Source organism: Esox lucius, chromosome 20 (genome assembly GCF_011004845.1).
Source record: "Esox lucius isolate fEsoLuc1 chromosome 20, fEsoLuc1.pri, whole genome shotgun sequence".
NCBI classification, from domain to species: domain Eukaryota; kingdom Metazoa; phylum Chordata; class Actinopteri; order Esociformes; family Esocidae; genus Esox; species Esox lucius.
This window is the reverse complement of record NC_047588.1, coordinates 19,386,918-19,407,674: the sequence shown is the minus strand read 5'-3', so window position 1 is coordinate 19,407,674 and position 20,757 is coordinate 19,386,918. Positions and strand designations below refer to the sequence as shown.

The window sequence follows — 20,757 nt, the reverse complement described above, 5'->3', positions numbered from 1 at the left end:
CGGATGAGTGCTTGAGTGCTATCAGATATATATGGATGAGTGCTTGAGTCTGGTTAATATTATATCAGATATGTATGGATGAGTGCCTGAGTCTGGTTAATATTCTATCAGAGATGTATGGATGATGGGTTAATATTCTATCTGAGATGCATGGATGACGGGTTAATATTCTATCTGAGATGTATGGATGACGGGTTAATATTCTATCAGAAATGTATGGATGACGGGTTAGTATTTTATCTGAGATGTATGGATGACTGGTTAATATTCTAGCTAGTGCTGCCAGCTCTGATTACCAGAATTATCCCTACTGATCTCCAACTGGTCTCTCTTTATATTTGTCCCCTTCCCCTTCTCTGTCACTTTCCTTAAAATAATAATAAAAAAGACAAATGTACTGTATATATTTTCTATGGATGGATGGGCTTACCTCTCCCAGGAACTCACTCTCCTCCTCGCGGACCCTAGCCTGGTCCCATAGGGTGATCTCCAACATGCGCTCACGGAACTCCCGGCGGTGCACAGGAGAATACATAAAGGTCTGGTTCCATTTGGGCTCTAAGGATTTCTTTATGGTTTTTGTTCTCCTCTTGCTTTTGTCGCTGGAGGAACAATAATTCAAACTGTTTTTATTTACAACCATGGTAGAAAAGACTCCCGAACAGGTCAACATGACAGGCACAGCACAAGGGGATGAAGTGGATGACTCGTTCAACTTTCTAGGCCAGTTTTCTAGACACAGAGAATCTCCCCTGGGAATGTTTTTCTCATTTGTGCCCTGCTATCATTATTAGCATCAGGCAGATAATGACGTCTCTGAGGACAGTGATGCGGGAACTGTAGAGTAAAAGATATGATGTGATGGTAGCAGTTAAAACGCAATGGAACATATCATAAATATGTAATACCATCAATAAATCTTCCAAAAATACAACCAAAGACATTGTTACCAGGAATTCAATATTCAGTAAAACTATTATGCAAGTGCTCCATTTCTGCATCAATCAACCAATAGACACATTGAGGGGGAGAGGCGGATTGACTTAGACATGAATGATATTATGAACGATGCTGCCAGATACATCTTCCCATAGTAACTGTCGCTACGCTTACCTTCTGTCAGGGAGGAAGTAGATTTTGACATAGGGGTTCCTGGGGCGGCCATCCTCCCTAGAAGGCAGGTCCTTGGCTCCCAGGATGGTGACTATTAGCTGATGCCCCACTTTGTCATACCACAGTTTGACCTACGGGGGAGGGGGTTGGGGACAGAACATGTCACATGGTCACTGGGCTGGATCTGTATCAGGGGTGACTTTATAACTCTCCGCTTGGACAACTACAAGGTAGGCGGGGTTTAGCTCCAACCCTTTTCTATGCTAACTAACACACCAGGTAGAGCTAATCAACGTCCTGCATGATGAGCAGCTGATTAGTCGAATCACTGGGTTGTGTTACAGCATGTAGCTCTCCTGGAGGAGGGTTTGTCACCCCTGGTTTACCTATTAGACATTAGCAGGTCACATGCTTAGCAAGGGGGGTGGGGGTAGGGGGGGGGGGTGAGTGGGGTTGATCCTTGAAGCATACATGTTTATTGAGATATGGAAAGAAGGCGATGATATGATTATATCAAATAAAAAGAGTAGCAAAGGTTGAAAAATGAGAGCCGAAATGAGCCTAATAGTATCCACAAAGCAGATACTATAACGTGTATGTGGCATGACCCACAGAGCATGTCGTTCTGTCTGGCTACTCTACCCACAGGTGCTCTGGTGTTTGTGGTGAAAGAAATAGAAAATGTAGCTGAATATCTCAACCAAGCTCTTGGAATCTAAACCACTGCAATATTGTCTGGCTACTCTACCCACAGGTGCTATGTTTGTCTGTGGTGAAAGAATTAGAAGATGTATCTGAATATCTCAACCAAGCTATTGGAATCTAAACCTCTGCAACATTTCAATTGTATTAACAAGCTTTGACACATTTCCTGCCCGTGTTTGTGATATGTATCATCAGACCCTCAGTGCATATAGTTAATATAGACCAATTATTCTGTCATGAGTGCAATCAAAAACATTTGTCAGAACAAAGTATTGACACAACAAGAAGACACTTCTTAAAAGATAAAAAATAAACATTATTAAATGAACAAAATGTACTTTCATTATTAACAAAATCCATGATATATTAAAGGAAAATCTCCCCTTCAACGGTTCTTGCCTACAACTGCTTATGTAATGACAATGGGAGGACGCTCAGTCATCACCCTGACTACCACAGTTATTTACATCAGCATGCAGGGCAATACAAAGCAACAGGAAGCATTTAATACACACAAGATCAGTACATAGATCTAATAGTGGCAACCAACATGTGTAACAGGTCAGACAGCTGGCACCAGGATGTCCTGTTCAACGATCCAGCCTGCTTCGAGCATGCATCCCCCAACATACAAATGACGGAATAAGACTTGAATTATCGATTCACCTTGAGAAGTTGAAATTGATATAATACTCCTCACGTGATGGGTTATACTGCAGATATACTGTATATACATATCAATATTACACAGTACAGTAGGCTGCATAGTTTACGTCACATTCTTTTATGGCCTGATTAAACAGAGCATACACTGCTTCAGGAGCTGAGCCAATGGTAGACAGCACACCTACTGACCTCGCCCCAATGTGTCCTGTCCTTTTCCTCCACATAGCTGGCTGTACATCCCCTCTAACCAGGATCGCAACATTTCATACCCATGAACAGACTACTGTCAATATGTGTTGCTCTAAACTAAACCGCTGCTTAACAACCCCTACACAAATATATATATATATATATATATATATATATATATATATATATATATATATATATATATATATATATATATATATGTATGTATGTATGTATCAAACGCATATCTATATATGTATATATATATATATATATATATATATAGAGAGAGAGAGAGAGATATGCGTTTAATACAAAATATCTCCACCCTCACGACAGTCAAGGTGATTAAGAATCCCATTGCTAAAAGGGAACACACTAAGAGAAATCCTCGGAAAGGTCAGAGAGAAAGATGGACAGCACTCTTGTTTGGGTGTGAACTCTGTTTAATTTGTTTTAAGCAAGGGACAGTTGACTTAGTTGACTTCTCACTGCAACATGACACGTGTTACCACTCAAAAAGGTGTCATCATAAATGGTTAACCAATGTTGCTTTCATGATAACCAGTTGCTGTGGCTAATTATTCAAGGCCTGTGGGAGTCAAGCCAATGAGAAGGGGGGACCACTGTAAAGTTTCATGTTGCACAGAACAAATAAGCTCATTTATTTGTCCCAGAAAATGTCATTGCAATTCCAAAACATTTAAGGAGACACCCTCCGATATTGCCAACTTGGAGCATTCTTGTGGCTGATTAGGTGCAGCGGTCGAACAAACATGTTGACGAATGTATTCAAGCTTTTGTGGCAGTTCATTGTGGGATAAAGCATCTGGCAATGGGAGAGTGTCTCTCTGAAACATTTCCTTTGGATTAGTTAGTCATGCAAAGAGTCAAAGCTCCTGGCATAACAGTATGATCATGTTAAAATGGTATCAAATAATATTAATAATCATAATACAGAATGACAATGCACCGCACTGCAAGGGAAAACTGGTCGGAGATGCTGCCATTTCCCTGTTATGCATTTCCAAGATGGAGGAAACCAAAAAGGCGAAAGAAAAGGACGAGCGAAGACCAAAGAGAGTCAGTCTGTGAGCCAGACAGGTGTTTACCTGGACCCTAGGGACAAAAGGCGCTGTTCTTCTACTAAGGCTTTGGCTCTGGGTAAGCAAAATTAAACAACAACAAAGAAAAATGAAAAAAAATAATAATAAAACACAAAACAACCAACAAAACACACACACTCACTGATTTTAACCAGTGCCACAATAACACCAACACACTTTGAGGAGGAGGGGCAAGAGATTCAATCTAGATGTGTATGTATTTTTCCCCAGCGTTCATTAGCATCAATCTGCATGTCATTATTCACTAATGTGTTGTATTGTCTGGGAGCCTTATCTATGGCTTGTGTTCCGCTACACTGTATTCCTCAGGGACCAGGAGAGGCTGCTCTATTCTGCTCACATCTGGTTTTCACAACCAATTATGAAGGCCTTAAACCCAACATAGCCTCGTCCCCTGGACTGCGCCTTGTTCCAGTACCATTAAGAGGTATGCAATTTCAACTGTTACTTTCTGTTACACTATTTGGGGAAAGTAATAACAAAAAACACATAAGAATTTCAAAATGCAATCAAATGTATAATTGAAGTTCATTACAAGGAATGTAAGTGACGTGTACAATTCAAACAGGGTTGTTTTGGTTTCAGGATAGGGGTGAGGTCTGAGAACTTCTGGGGTGAGGTCTCTGCTACAGGTAGAGATGGCAGGAATCAGAGAAGCAGTCTGATTGGCTAAAGGCGGTATATCTGCGTCATAACTGCCAGCGCAGGCCTCCTGTGCTTAAGCCTGTGACTGCGGGAGGGTCTGTGTGTATGCTCGGTCTCTTCTCTGCCATGCTTCTGTTCCACACAGACAGGAGAAAAGCCAGGCGGAGATCAGTGGCATAGATTAGATCTCCCCTTCCTCGCCAAAGAAAACAGCAACAAGCAGAAATAGCACTGACACATCAAAAGCTTCCTCCTCTGCCTTCCTAGTCCAGCTGTAGGGAGTAGTTTTACTGGACAGCAACATTACAGTGAAAGGCTTTTACTGTTTACAGAGACACTGAGTGAACTGTCAAACAACCTTACGTAAAACAGAAACAGTTACTTTATAGACTCTCTTTACACACACGTTTAAATAGGATTTAAACATTTTATCAAAATCTGTATTAGTTAGTCCCAATCAAGTAATGGACAGATTTTTTTTTTTTTACTATTGAATAACTTATATTAAATGTTCTCAAAAAAGGTCTGATTTTTAAGACCCCAAAACAGGTGATGGAGGTGAATACCAGGCTTTCTCCACCTGGCCTTCTGAGATTCAGAGTTCATTCGTCCTGTGTTTATCTCAACTGACAAGGCTTTTACTCACTTCCCCCAAGAGCATATTTGGCATCAGACAATGAGAGTAACATGGAGGTTCAGGGTAACATGATCTATGGTCCTCAGCATGTTTGGGACGGGGCCAACCGAACCATACTCAACACTCAGCTTTACGGCTACACTCCCTCAACGCAGCAGAGGAAAGACAGAGGAAGACTCTGCCCCCAGGTCGTCTGGGAGATGCTACATCTGTATGATCCTTTCCTGTAGATAATGTCCAGATATAGCCAGGGTGTATTGTGGGTATTGCAGAAGGGTACTCACTGAGAGCTGTCCTGACAGGTACTGCGGGGCGTCCCGCAACATCCCGGGGCTCATGGGAGATGTGACAGAGATGGAGGGGCGATCCATCTTTTGAGACTCAAAGGAACTTGAACCTGAAATAGACAAGGTAAATGATCAAAGAGGATCAAATCTGAAACCCTGTCCGCCCGAGAGGATTATGGTGTTTTGGTAATATACTTAGGATAGATAGGGAGTAAAAGAGAGGGAGAGAAACAGATGAGGGGCGAGTAAAAAAAGGCTGGGGGAGTAAAAGTGGGAGAGAGAGAAAGAGAGGGAGTGGGAGTGAAAGAGAGGGAGAGGGATTGAAAGAGAGATAGATGGAGAAAGATTGAAAAGAGATGCCAACACTCTCCTTGACATTACCTTAGCTTCATATCTCTGGCCACTAACTTGACATATCACTGGGGAGGGAGAATAAATCCTAGCCACTAACATGAAATACCACTGGGGAGGGAGAATAAGTCCTAGCCACTAACATGAAATATCACTGGGGAGGGAGAATAAGTCCTAGCCACTAACATGAAATATAACTGGGGAGGGAGAATAAGTCCTAGCCACAAAACATGAAATATCACTGGGGAGAGAGAATAAGGACTAGCCACTAACATGACATTTAACTGGGGAGAGAGAATAAGGACTAGCCACTTACTTGATTCCAGTTGTGCATGTGTGCTGTCTGGTATCCGAGGAATATCTCTAAAAGGAGAAAGAAAGAAGGGGATGAGGAAGATGGATGATTTGAGTAAATGCTGAATACACTTTCATCCTAAGCACAGCATAAGTTTTCATTATCCTCACAATGCAATCTGTTGATTGGCCTGTGTGCAACAGGCAGAATCTCAGATTCCACTGGCCAAACTTTGACAAAACTTGGGTTAATGATGCGGTTTGCCATAGTTACAACATGTACAACATTTGCCTCAAGAATGTCGGCCATTATGGATTTTCCTCAATTTACAGTTTTATAAAATAAAATAAAACGCTACTCCACTGACTCTGAATTACTGATATGAATGGAACTTCACATGCCCTATCTATAAACAAAGTTTACATTTCCAGATTAGCCTTCAAATTAATGTAATGTCCATCATTGACCAATAAAAATGCGCGTGAACATTGTCAGGCAAATAACTGACACAAGACTGTAGCCAAGCATGGACAATCTCAAGGCTGCAAGTTCACCCTGATGTGGCTGTTTCCACCACGTAATGTTATCATGACGTCTAGGGCCCAAGCCACCGTAGCCAACCTCCCTGGACGTTTCCGCAGGACAAAACCTGATGGAGGATTGCAGTAATGGATTGTTCAAATGGCAGAAAAAGCACAACAAGCAACAGCCACACAGATTCAAGCTGACCTCCAGACTCAAGGTATGACAGTTGGACTTGCACCACCTATCACCAACTCAATGAATGGTAGGAGACCCGGAGGAACTTATGGCTGAGCGACATTAAAAAGACAGACTTCAATTTTCCAAAACACTGCTGAACATCCCACAATCCATCGTGGACAATCTTCTGCAGACAGAAGAGACCAATTGAGATATTTTTGGTAAAGCACACAATCTCTGTGTTTACAGATAATAAAATGAAGCCTTCAAGGAAAAGTACCCTTTTCTCACAATCAAAAATGGAGGTTGTTCAGTTATGTTTGGGGGTTGCTTTGCTGCCTCTGGCACTGGGTGCCTAGAACATATCCATTGCATCATGAAATTAAGAGAATACCTAGGCGTTTTGTAGAGCAATGCTGAACCTAGCATCAGAATGCTGGGTCTCTGTCAAAGGTCATGCATCTTTCAGCGGGACAATGACCTCAAACACACTTCAAAAAGTACACAGGAATCTTCAACACAAAAGCTGGACTTTTCTGTAGTAGCTAGTCATGAGTCCAGATCTAAATCATATTGAAAACTAGTGGAACGATCTGAAAACAGGCACCCTTCAGCTCGTGAAGACTGGGCCAAATCGTAAGTACAGAGGTGAAGAAGCTCATCCATGTTTATAGGAAGCACTTGATCACAGTTATTTTGGCCAAAGGCTGTGCTATTACCAACCAGACAGACATAACAGGCCCCACAATAACCAGTGGACCAACTATAACTAAACACTAACATTATTACCAACCAGACAGACATTACAGGCACCATTATAACCAGTGGACCAACTATGACTAAACACTAACATTATTACCAATCAGACAGACATAACAGGCACCATTATAACCAGTGGACCAACTATGACTAAACACGAACATTATTACCAACCAGACAGACATAACAGGCACCACTATAACCAGTGGACCAACTATCACAAAACACTAACATTATTTCCAACCAGACCGTGGTGCTATAACAGACTAAACTCTGGGGAATGATGTGTCTTAATAGAGATTTGACATTTCTAGAATGAAAGTGATTGGCCCAGGGGGGTGGTGCATCACTCACAAGGGACAACATGTTTACTGTTGTTGTTCACTACAGCATTTCCAAATAAGGACTAGGCAAAGTGGTTACTTGATTTCTCTGGATATCTCCAGTTTAAAAACAACTTGAATCCCAAATTCTGAAAGGATGGTGGGAAAAAGGGGGACAGACACTAAGTGAGAGAGAGATAGAGTGTACTGGGCAGCAGCCGACGTTCACTGTGTTGCACTGCTAGTTCCATATTAGCCTTTGCCATTCCTGTCACACTGGAGGACTGAGAGAGGAAGGAACATTGGGAGGGAGAGAGAGAGGTTTGGGTGGCAGAGATACTGAATAATAATTTGAATTCAAATACACAAGTCTTCTATTTTTCACATTATTTCCCTCTTCCCACTGCAAGGCAAAACATTTGAAGGATATGAATGAGAACACACTCAAGAAAATGAATGAGAATACACTCCAGGAAATGAATGAGAATACACTCCAGGAAATGAATGAGAATACACTTGAGATTTGATGGTCCTAATCAGTTGTTGTTCAGAGCTCTTACCCTATGGGCCGGGAGACCACCAGTTCCACCTGAGGTTCAGGCTTTGATTCTAGTATGATATTGTAAACTTCTTTAAATGTGGCGCCTTGTAAAAACCTCCCATTCCACTCCAACACCTGGTCACCTGTAGAAACAAGATGCTGTTAATCATCCACACACCAAGAAGTCAGCTAGCACAATGCAACTGAGACTCCAGAAAAAAAACTTGACAAAAATGTATGGTATTTCATTAAGTACACGACATGTATGAAAGGTATGTTTTGAAAATGTTTTCTAGATTCTTAATTTATTTATGCGTTTCTGTACACATACATTTCTGTAAATGAAGATCTATCATCCCAGTCTACATCAACTATCTTAATGACTAAGTATATTTGACCATTTTAATTACATTTTACCACCAGTAGTAGTTACACCAATGCTGGTAATAACAATGAGACACTTAGGAATTAGGTAGCTAGCAAAAAATGTATAATAATGGGTGTGGTTAGTATCTTTGTAATCAGTGGTATTCATATATGGGTGTGGTTAATTTCTTTGTAATCAGTGGTTTTCATACATGGGTGTGGTTAGTATCTTTGTAATCAGTGGTTTTCATACATGGGTGTGGTTAGTATCTTTGTAATCAGTGGTTTTCATACATGGGTGTGGTTAGTATCTTTGTAATCAGTGGTTTTCATACATGGGTGTGGTTAGTATCTTTGTAATCAGTGGTTTTCATACATGGGTGTGGTTAGTATCTTTGTAATCAGTGGTTTTCATACATGGGTGTGGTTAGTATCTTTGTAATCAGTGGTTTTCATACATGGGTGAGGTTAGTATCTTTGTAATCAGTGGTTTTCATACATGGGTGAGGTTAGTATGTTTGTAATCAGTGGTATTCATATATGGGTGTGGTTAATTTCTTTGTAATCAGTGGTTTTCATACATGGGTGTGGTTAGTATCTTTGTAATCAGTGGTTTTCATACATGGGTGTGGTTAGTATCTTTGTAATCAGTGGTTTTCATACATGGGTGTGGTTAGTCTACCTGGTCTGAGGTGTCCAACAGTGTCCGCTAGACTTCCTCTCCTCACTTTAGTGATGAAAGCACAAAGTCGGCCAGACTCTGTCATCTTACCACCCACCACCTGTAAAAGAAGCAACACATAAATATAACATGTAGAGTACAATATGACATGACCTCACCATGCTGGAGTCGATGTGGCAGGGAAAGGACTGCAGATGTACTGGGCATTTCTTTTTTATTATTATCATTTTGATAGGTCTACTTCAAGGTTGCACCACAAAGTAAATCTCTTGTAGGGTTCTATATATTGAATAAAGAAAAAGCCACATGTTGAGGGTCCTTCGAAAATGTAAATCCCTTTTCTTAATGTTAAATGTCCCAGTGTGTCCACTGTTGTGTTTGTACCCGGAGGCCAGCTCTCTCTGCGTGATGCTGGAACACTTGGGGCCCGGGGGGTCTGCAGCAGGACAGGCAGCCCAGCTCTGCTCTGTAAGCCCCGGAACCGTCCTCCCTCCACCAGCATCAGACAAATAAAATCCCCTCTTAATGGCAGCTGAATGCCAACATACAAAGAAGCTTAAGGAAGTCTCCTAAATGAAATGGCTTTATGTAACGGCCGGGAGAGAGAGAGAGAAAGAGAGACGGACAGACTGTTTGGTGGCTGCTGAGCGGGCACAAACTGAGAGCATACCGTACAGCAAACGGAGGCACTGACCAGACACAAACATGCCAATTCAGGAAGCTCATTCAATCAGTAATGATATTCCCATCTTGCCACTCTCTTTTTCTCTCATGATGGCCCGTACTGTGCTAGCACTAGTTTTGCTTTGCCTCACTGTGTGTGCTCAGCTCTTTTAATAGCCGACGCTGCTCAGGCTGTCCAGATCATTCAAATGCATTAGGGAAAGGAAAGAAATCTCAAGCAACTTTTTAAGTAACCGTCCAATGTTTCAATATTTTTTTGAATTACAGCCTATAATTAATTAAAATATGACTGAAATTATTTCCCTTCAAATAATGGATAACTATATGTTAAATAGGAAAATTTCTGTGGTAGAACAGTATGGGCACACCCAAAAATAGATTAGGTCCATACCCATAGTTTCAATATTAATGCTAGTACGCCACTGATTGACCAGCTCATTCTCAGCAGCATGGTATCGTCCTATATACATGATCCTAAGCATTTCTGTAATAATCTGCTTGAGATAGAATTTAGAGTTTTTGAAGTGTTTAATACATTTTCAATGTTCGTTTTTTAGGATTAGTAAACTGCATTACTTAGTAGGAGGAATTAGGTAGGAGTTTGTTAGGAGTTAACATAATAATCATTTTAAAAGTGAGATTTTACTGGACAATTATGTCATTCAGAAGATCTATCTGTTAAACCACTATAGTGTCAGATATTCAGGCCCTCCAGAGTGACTGGTACCCTAGGAAAAGATGGGCAAAAAATTGCCTATTTCTCCTTCATCAGCTTGATCTTATGCTAAAAATGCCCATTTTGTTGAAGGTAAAGTAAATCTTAATTTAAAGAAAATACATTTTGTGCATCATAATTATTGGCATCTCTGCACTTAGTACTTTCCGTACGCTGGTGTTGGTGGCAAGCCTTATTTTACCATAGAAGACTAGTTCCAATGATGTTTAGAAAATCCCAGCCACTGACATTTCTGTGTTGATGACAGAAGGTGCTTTCTTCCGACTACAAATATCTTGTTGACCTGGAGGGGATGTCTAATTGTAATTTTGAAGACTTGGTGACCCCAAGATTCAACCAAATTCTGCAGTTATCTAACTGTACCTTTAATCCTTGTAAACATAACCACCCTCCTCATTGTGCAGGGAAAATACAATTCCAGGCTCGATCATTTGTGTTTTCTGACCATCCCCGTGTTAAAATATGACTAAGGGAGTTTGGCATGTCTTTTAACCAGTGAAACACGGAGTGATGGATGACCATTTAAGACGTCCAAAAAACATTCAATTGGATGATACTTCTATTACACTTGGTTCATAAGAATTTCATGAAATAATATTTAACAATGGCATTTCTTCCTAGTCTTTTTTGCTCATCTTTACGAAGGGGTCTAATAATTCTTGAGGGAACTATGTGTTTGGTAGCTGGTTAACAGTAAGATCATGATGAGGAAAAAGCTTATAGCTACAATTAATGACCATCTCTGATGGGATTCTCTACATCACCATAATGAGCAGTACAAGAATACATATATTCATGAGACCTTGGCCCGATTGGTCCCCTACATCCATATCGTAGCACACTATTTTGACCTGAGCTTTGGTAGAAATAAGTAAACTACACAGTGGAAGGAATAGCGGACTACTAGAAACACAGCCATTAATATATTTGATATCAAGACACAGCTCATTAATATTAATCAGGAAAATAAGTAGCCGCTTAATTAATATTAAATAATGTATAATACAATTATGTTATTCATGATTAGAAGTCAAGAGAGGGCAAAGTGACCCCACATATCATTTCAAAATGTAAAGGCAAGATTGGAACAGCCACAACATAAATCATATGAAAAAAAATTGTTATGTGAACATTGTTCTGATATCTGTGTGCATTATCACTCAAACTGTAATTCCGTAACATTGCAAAAATACTCTTCATAATACCAATCATGATCAGGATGTGCCAGGCGTATGACAATGTTTTGCTGTGTTTTTGTTGATTAAACAAGACAAAAATCAGCATCTCAATAGAACATAATTATGTCCGTTGGGTATACTCTTAAGCACCACCCAAATTATGTCCATTGGGAATACTCTTCAGCCCCACCCAAATGATGTCAGTTGGGAATACTCTTCAGCCCCACCCAAATTATGTCTGTTGGGTATACTCCTCCGCCCCACCCAAATTATGTCAGTTGGGAATACTCTTCAGCCCCACCCAAATTATGTCAGTTGGGAACAATCTTCAGCCACACCCAAATTATGTCAGTTGGGAATACTCTTCAGCCCCACCCAAATTGTCAGTTTGGAATACACTTCAGCCCCACCCAAATTATGTCAGTTGGGAACAATCTTCAGCCCCACCCAAATGATGTCAGTTGAGAACACTCTTTAGCCACAACCAAATGATGTCAGTTGAGAACACTCTTTAGCCACAACCAAATGATGTCAGTTGGGAACACACTTCAGCCACAACCAAATTATGTCAGTTGGGAACACTCTTCAGCCCCACCCAAATTATGTCAGTTGTAAATACTCTTCAGCCCCACCCAAATTATGTTGTTTGGGTATATTCTTTAGCACCACCTAAATAGCATCAGATTATCTCTTTGTACTTATGGGCAGGGTTTCCCAAACTATGGGAAGACTGCGCCTAATTGTTTGACGTTTCCCTCTACAATGCTCAAAAGCCACTTATTAGAACAGAGCAGACAAAAACAGGCACTAAGTATAGAAGCATACAGCATTACGGCCTGATGATCTTCTGAACTTCCCAATGCCTTTCTGTTAGAGATCTCAGTCCAAACCATACATTCCTCAGATCCACATTCAGTAAATACTATCAGACATGTTTGTAATAGACTGTCATAGCCCAAATAAAACAGAACAAACTGTCCCTTAATTGTGATGTTTTTAAATATTTCAGTGGTGTTATGTGCCAAAAGAATTTGGGAACCTCTGAAATAAAAAAACATGTTGTCATTTGGGAATCTCCCTTTGAATAGTATTAGACAGCTGTGACAACAGACAGCCTCTGACAGCCACATCAGACTGGCCCCAGTGGACAGAGGTCAGAAGTCTAGACAGAGGTCAGAGCCAGACGGATGGACTCACCTTCAGACCCAGCAGTGCTCCCGAATCCCGAGGTACACTTCCATCCTTCATCCGCTTGTTGAGCAGAATGCGCCCAATTAGGCGATCTCCATCTTTAGAGGGCTGCCATGTAACTGGATGCTACAGAAGCACACATAGCAACAAATCTTGTATTTATCAGGTAATTCAGAATCACATTGATCACATTCAGCTTCGTTAAGACTACCAGAGGAAAGCGTGTTGTGTGCTGGCAAGAGGGGTGGTGCTGGCAACCAGTTCACTGGATTGATTAAAAGATCAAACAAGCTCTTATTAGCTACCCAATCCGGTGATTATGTCTCCAGAATTTTTATTTCAGATTATATAACAGGCCTTACCTTTGGGATTATGGGAATTCTCCCAATTAGAAAATTTATCAAAATATATAAAGATTTTATAAAATCTAAAAAATATCAGTTCTACTATTTTACAAAATAACAGTTCTATCAATGGTCAAACAAAACACTGTTTACAAAAACACAGCCCAGATAATGTTATGGCAAATGTATCTTACTAAAGTGTTCAATGGCAATTTCTGTGCATCCAATGCTAGGGCTGTTGTGACCCTGCCCACCAGGTAGATGTAACGTGAGTGACATGCAACACCTCAGGCAGCGGAAAATTAGGCAAAGCCCCAAGGCCACCCCAGAGGAGAGCAGAGCAGCAGACCAGAAACAGGCTCCACACAACTGGGTACCACTCTATCCATTTCGGTACCCAGCCACATTGCGATCAAATCTGGTTGAGTTTGTGTGACGGTCTGTGTGGAAGGCCCGATCGCATCACTCTGCCCGGCTCTGTTACACAGTGACAATACCACCACAGTGGAATACATAGAAGCCGGTGAGGAAAACAATCATAAGGGGAGAAAAAGTGAACCAAAGAAGGATGAGGAAAACCAAAAGAACTGCACAGCATGATGGTTAAGGCCATGAAGAGAGATGAAATCACAACTATCATGACAGTAGAAGGGAAAAAAGAAAAACCTAACTTTTTCTGTGCAAAACAAATCCAATGTCCCTTTTGTAAGCTCTATGTGCTAGGTTAGGTTTGGTAGTGGACTGGAGCTCTAGTGGGGGTATTGTAGTGTAGTGCACGTTGGGAAGGAGGGGTCATAGCAGTGATGTGCAGGGGGTATGTTCCGTTACCCTACTGTAACGTTCTTAAGATGGCCGCTACAGTAACAATAACACAACAGACTAAGGACATGCAAACTACTGGGCCTGACATTTCTGTGTGCCATGACAGAGAGGCTTGTGTATTTAGGCTCCTTGATGGATCTTTATGTTGCCAAAGAGCAAACAGCAGAGCAAGCAAGAGGGTCCCCGATCTCCTCTTTCAGCAACACCCAGCAAGGTGCAGACGAAATGAAACAAATAAAATAATACCCATATTAAGTATAATACCGAAGCCCAAAGGAAAAGCAATTAAATTCAGAAAAAAATAAAAATAATAAACAACTCACCTATTTAGCAATTAGTGACAGACAGAAACAAAGACCAGAAGAGGTAGGTAAATAAGAAAAATTGAGATAGGCTAGATAGTCTCCAGTACCTTGTCACTATGGCTACGCTGATTGTCCTCGTTTAGAGTAGTGCTACTGCAAGTATCAACGCCAGAGTCTTTAACCTGGGGTTCCCCCCACTCTGCATCCTCTTCCAATGAATGGCCCCCAACGCGCACCATTTCCTTTTGCCTCTCAGATAAGGTGTCGTGTGTCGAGTCGGACAGAAATGCCTGCTCAATAGTTTTTCTTTTCCCCCTTTGACTGTCCCCTACAAGTATGGGATGAAAAAGAAAAAAGAAAAAAGAAAACACATGCAGAGGTGTAAATGAAACCAAGCCAAACATGAAATGACGAAGGACACTGAGGGGGGAGGAGGGGTCAGGGGCAGGGCTCCGCATGTCTCACCAAAGACATTGGGGAGGCCTCGCTGCTGTGCCATGACGCATGGTCCAACCAGTGGCCATCCAAGTCTCCTGTGGGAGCCACACACGCACAGACGAGAGGACAGCAAGAGGGACTGGTGAGGACCACAGAACCACAATGTACAGTGCTGACGCACACACTCGCACGCGCACGCGCCACAAACATATTCTGTACTACACACTCACACACACAAGCACCCAGTAAAGGCAAATACATTCGGTATGACTCACTCTCACTAGCAAACAGAACAACCGCTCCTGTGGAGAAAGCTGAAAACAAAATCCAAATTTCATGTAATCTATTCTGAATCCACGACAGGTGAAAGCTACAGGAGATCCAGTGAAAAAGAATGGCTGAATGACCAGACCCCACGATACACTCTGCAAATCATTCACTCATGTTGCCAGTCCAAACTGTTTAGTTTCTTTGTTGCATTTCAATTAGCTATAGCTCTGGTTAAAACTCTCCAGACAAAGGGTCAAAGCAGGGATGAGCAATGTTGATGGTGGTGGAAATCACGAAGTAATGGAAGCACAACTACTGACTGAGGTGTTTAAAAAGAAAATGGACAAGCAGAATACAGATGTCATCCCTGCTTAAAATGGAAAAGGGGAATACAGCTCTTATCCCTGTTTAAAATGGACAAGGGGAATACAGCTCTTATCCCTGTTTAAAATAGACAAGGGGAATAGAGCTGTCATCCCTGCTTAAAATACACAAGGGGAATACAGCTCTCATTCCTGCTTAAAATGGACAAGGGGAATAGAGCTGTCATCCCTGCTTAAAAGGGACAAGGGGAATACAGCTCTCATCCCTGCTTAAAATGGACAAGGGGAATACAGCTGTCATCCCTGTTTAAAAAGGACAAGGGGAATACAGCTGTCATCCCTGCTTAAAAAGGACAAGGAGAATACAGCTCTCATCCCTGCTTAAAATGGACAAGGGGAATACAGCTGTCATCCCTGCTTAAAATGGACAAGGGGAATACAGCTGTCATATCCCTGCTTAAAATGGACAAGGGGAATACAGCTCTCATCCCTGCTTAAAATGACAAGGGGAATAAAGCTGTCATCCCTGCTTAAAAGGGACAAGGGGAATACAGCTGTCATCCCTGCTTAAAATGGACAAGGGGAATACAGCTTTTTCAGGAAAAGGGGAACCAACAGTCATCCCTGCTTTAAATGGAAAGGTGAATGCAGCTGCCAGCCCTTCTTTACATAGAGAAGGGGAATACCGCTGTCATCCCTGCTTTGAGGTGTCGAACTGACTGATAGGAATTCACATTTTTCAAATGTAATCAGTCTGGATCTTGACCTGAGAGTGGTAGTGGCTATCTGGGATATAATTATGTTTAACTGAGACAAAGATGGCTATGACCCAGGAACCTTAAATGACCTCAATCTAAAGTGCACCAGGGAGAGCTTTTTAAAGATGCTATCCTGCTTACTGTATGGCCAGTTCTGTACACTGGAGGCTTCAGTGACCGGGAGAGGTGGATATAGCATTAATAGATATAGGCTGGGGAAATGGCTATAATGGTCAGTTAGTATATTTCAAATGATTTGTTGCTGGGAGAAAAAAAAGTGAGTAAGAAGTATGCTATTTTCACAACACCCTGTCAGGCCAATCACTGACTTCAGTAGCCCAAAAGACATTTCAGTAGCCATTCAGTGATTACAGTATACCGGGAGAGATTTAAGTAGCCAGTCAGAGATTTCAGTATAAAGGGGAGAGTTCCATAGGCAGTCAGTGACTTCAGTTGATGGAGAGAGTTGACTTCAGTAGCCAATCAGTGACTTAAGTAGGCAGGAAAAACGTTCAGTAACTTGTCAGTGATTTTCTTACCCAGGGAGAGAATTCAGTATCCGGTAGGTGACTTTAGTAGTCAATCAATGACTTTAGTAGCCAGTCAGTGACTTCAGTAGCCAGGGAGAGAGTTCAATAGCCAGTCAGTGACTTCAGTAGTCAATCAATGACTTTAGTAGCCAGTCAGTGATGTAATAGCCAGTCTGTGACTTCCAAAGAAAGGATTCAGTAGCTAGTCAGTGAATTCAGTAAATAGTTACTGAGTTTTGTAGCCAGGGAGAGAGTTCAGTAGCATGGGAGAGAGTTCACTCAAAGGGAGAGAGTTCAGTAGCCAGGGAGAGAGTTTAGTAGCCAAAGAGAGAGTTCAGTCACCAGGGAGAGAGGTCAGTAGCCAGGGAGAGAGTTCAGTCACCAGGGAGAGAGTTCAGTAGCCAGGGAGAGAGTTCAGTAGCCAGGGAGAGAGTTCAGTCACCAGGGAGAGAGTTCAGTAGCCAGGGAGAGAGTTCAGTCACCAGGGAGAGAGTTCAGTAGCCAGGGAGAGAGTTCAGTAGCCAGGGAGAGAGTTCAGTCACCAGGGAGAGAGTTCAGTAGCCAGGGAGAGAGTTCAGTCACCAGGGAGAGGGTTCAGTAGCATGGGAGAGAGTTCAGTAGCCAGGGAAAGAGTGCCATAACCTGTCAGTGACTTAAACAGCAAGTTAGTGAGTTCAGCTGCCAGGGAGAGTTATTTCTCTACTCTGTACACTTTCTCCAATAAGACAGTTTCTGTCTGTAATCTGTCAGATGTGGGTCAGGGGGCCGAACTTAGAATTTCACAGTGTAAACACCCATATTTCTCTCTCCTCATCCTCTCTTCTGACCTCCAGCCATCCCTCTCCCCCATTAATCATTCAGTGCTCATCTTTAGATCCATCTTTAGATCCAACATCACTTCTGGACCAGTTCTGTACACCTACATCATCTAGTTCATGGACTTCAGCAGCATTTTCTCTGGTGGATGATCAGAATGAGATTCCAACGAAGTGCTTCTAGATGATTATAAGATTTAAAAAGCCAGCTAACTCAAGGAAGTACAGAATGTTGAAGGTGGGGTCTGAGTCTTTCTGAACAGGAGGTCTGAGCTTGTGGAAAGGACGGCTAATTGAAAAAAAAAAAATCTGTATGAAGCTGTGTGTATGGGCTGTGTCCACAGGGATGTAACTGTATGAAGCTGTGTGTATGGGCTGTGTCCACAGGGATGTAACTGTATGAAGCTGTGTGTATGGGCTGTGTCCACAGGGATGTAACTGTATGAAGCTGTGTGTATGGGCTGTGTCCACAGGGATGTAACTGTATGAAGCTGTGTGTATGGGCTGTGTCCACAGGGATGTAACTGTATGAAGCTGTGTGTATGGGCTGTGTCCACAGGGATGTAACTGTATGAAGCTGTGTGTATGGGCTGTGTCCACAGGGATGTAACTGTATGAAGCTGTGTGTATGGGTTGTGTCCACTGTGGATGTAACAGTATAAAGCTGTATGTGTGGGCTGTGTACACTATGGATGTAACTGTATAACGCTGTGTGTATGGGCTGTGTCCACTATGGATGTAACTGTATAAAGCTGTGTGTATGGGCTGTGTCCACTATGGATGTAACTGTATAACGCTGTGTGTATGGGCTGTGTCCACTGTGGATGTAACTGCATAAAGCTGTGTGTATGGGCTGTGTCCACTATGGATGTAACTGTATAAAGCTGTGTGTATGGGCTGTGTCCACTATGGAGGTAACTGTATAACGCTGTGTGTATGGGCTGTGTCCACTGTGGATGTAACTGCATAAAGCTGTGTGTATGGGCTGTGTCCACTATGGATGTAACTGTATAAAGCTGTGTGTGTGGGCTGTGTCCACTATGGATGTAACTGTATGAAGCTGTGTGTATGGGCTGTGTCCACTATGGATGTAACTGTATAACGCTGTGTGTATGGGCTGTGTCCACTGTGGATTTAACCGCATAAAGCTATTTGAATGGGCCGTGTCCACTATGGATGTAACTGTATAAAGCTGTGTTTGGGCTGTGTCCACTGTGGATGTAACTGCATAAAGCTGTGTGTGTGGGCTGTGTCCACTATGGATGTAACTGTATGAAGCTGTGTGTATGGGCTGTGTCCACTATGGATGTAACTGTATAACGCTGTGTGTATGGGCTGTGTCCACTGTGGATGTAACTGCATAAAGCTATTTGAATGGGCTGTGTCCACTATGGATGTAACTGTATAAATCTGTATGTATGGGCTGTGTCCACAGTGGATGTAACTGTATAAATCTGTATGTGTGGGCTGTGTCCACAGTGGATGTAACTGTATAAATCTGTGTGTATGGGCTGTGTCCACAGTGGATGTAACTGTATAAATCTGTATGTGTGGGCTGTGTCCACTGTGGATGTAACTGTATAAATCTGTATGTGTGGGCTGTGTCCACAGTGGATGTAACTGTATAAATCTGTATGTGTGGGCTGTGTCCACAGTGGATGTAACTCTATAAAGCTGCGTGTGAGCTGTGTCCAAAGAGTTTATAAAATGGTCATTTAAGAAAAAGAAGTTAGCCTGGTGAATACAACATGGAATGTACTTGTTAGGTTTGAGGGTGTATGTAGGAAAGGTGGAGATAAATGTACTGTAACTCCAGAGGTTTGAGGGTGTATGTAGGAAAGGTGGAGATAAATGTACTGTAACTCCAGAGGTTTGAGGGTGTATGTAGGAAAGGTGGAGATAAATGTACTGTAACTCCAGAGGTTTGAGGGTGTATGTAGGAAAGGTGGAGATAAATGTACTGTAACTCCAGAGGTTTGAGGGTGTATGTAGGTAAGGTGGAGATAAATGTACTGTAACTCCAGAGGTTTGAGGGTGTATGTAGGTAAGGTGGAGATAAATGTACTGTAACTCCAGAGGGTTGAGGACGATTTCATTGAAGGCTGAGGGAAAAGTAAATACTTTTGACATTAATATCGCTATATTTTTCAAAACAATTTTAATATAGAAAATAGACTTCCATATTTTTTTATTATTCTTCTGACATTGACAGTGACACTACAATTCATAGCAAAATCAGGGTCACACAGTAAAGAAAAAATATTTCCTTAAAAACTTAAAATAAATTCCCTACATCCTAGCTCCTAAACGTAAGCCCTTCCATTACATTAACCTAACTCTAACCTTAACCTCAACTGCCTAAGATTTAAACATAACCCATAGCTTAACCCCAAGCCTAAAATGTTCTATTGATTATGTGACGACGGGTCAAAATGTCTGCACTTCCCCAAAATGTCCTCACTTAAATAGTGGAAACTCAAACCAGTTCTTCCTTTGATACCAACTCGAGTACACATACACATACACACACACACACACACACACACACACACAATGAGCTGCTACCACTCACTATAAACGCAGTAACACATTTTAGCATCAGTGCCGCTATCTACCTCTCTCTGTGTGTGCTGCTGTGACCAAATTACTTGTCAAATGTGTTCATTATGGCACCAAACCAGCTTATAGCGGCTAGCTTATAGCGCTCGGCCCCTCTTATCTCTCAAACACACATACACCAGCCGCAGGAGGGCCCAAACCTGGGGTCCAGGCTATGCTACATGGTCCCAGGCCTCCCCATCCCGCCGTTTCACTAACAGTGGAAATAAAACAGTTGGGCCCTTGTCCCAGACGGGGCCAGTGAGAAGCCTGGCGAGGGTGCTTCAGCCAACAGGAAACTCATCACGGCCTTAAACTCTGAGCATCAGCATTCTGATCCTACCCCCCTGGTTTCTCCCCGGCTCGGCGCAGCTCGG

At 42.0% G+C, this 20,757-nt stretch overlaps 1 protein-coding gene across 4 annotated transcripts in view; it reads right to left on the bottom strand.

The window, feature by feature from the left end:
* Window positions 1-20,757, bottom strand: part of rims2a (regulating synaptic membrane exocytosis 2a) — a 193,429-nt gene that overhangs the window by 73,276 nt on the left and 99,396 nt on the right. For 2 of the 4 annotated variants that reach the window (XM_034288998.1, XM_034288995.1), the window contains 8 exons: window positions 15,114-15,181; window positions 13,184-13,303; window positions 9,389-9,488; window positions 8,360-8,483; window positions 6,037-6,083; window positions 5,367-5,479; window positions 1,114-1,244; window positions 431-602 (listed from right to left, as the gene is read on the bottom strand). In XM_034288998.1, the coding sequence (XP_034144889.1) occupies window positions 431-602; window positions 1,114-1,244; window positions 5,367-5,479; window positions 6,037-6,083; window positions 8,360-8,483; window positions 9,389-9,488; window positions 13,184-13,303; window positions 15,114-15,181 (875 nt within the window). Of the gene's footprint in view, window positions 1-430; window positions 603-1,113; window positions 1,245-3,785; window positions 3,834-5,366; window positions 5,480-6,036; window positions 6,084-8,359; window positions 8,484-9,388; window positions 9,489-13,183; window positions 13,304-14,755; window positions 14,977-15,113; window positions 15,182-20,757 lie in introns of all 4 variants that reach the window. The other 2 variants (XM_034288994.1, XM_034288997.1) reach the window with 2 other exon arrangements.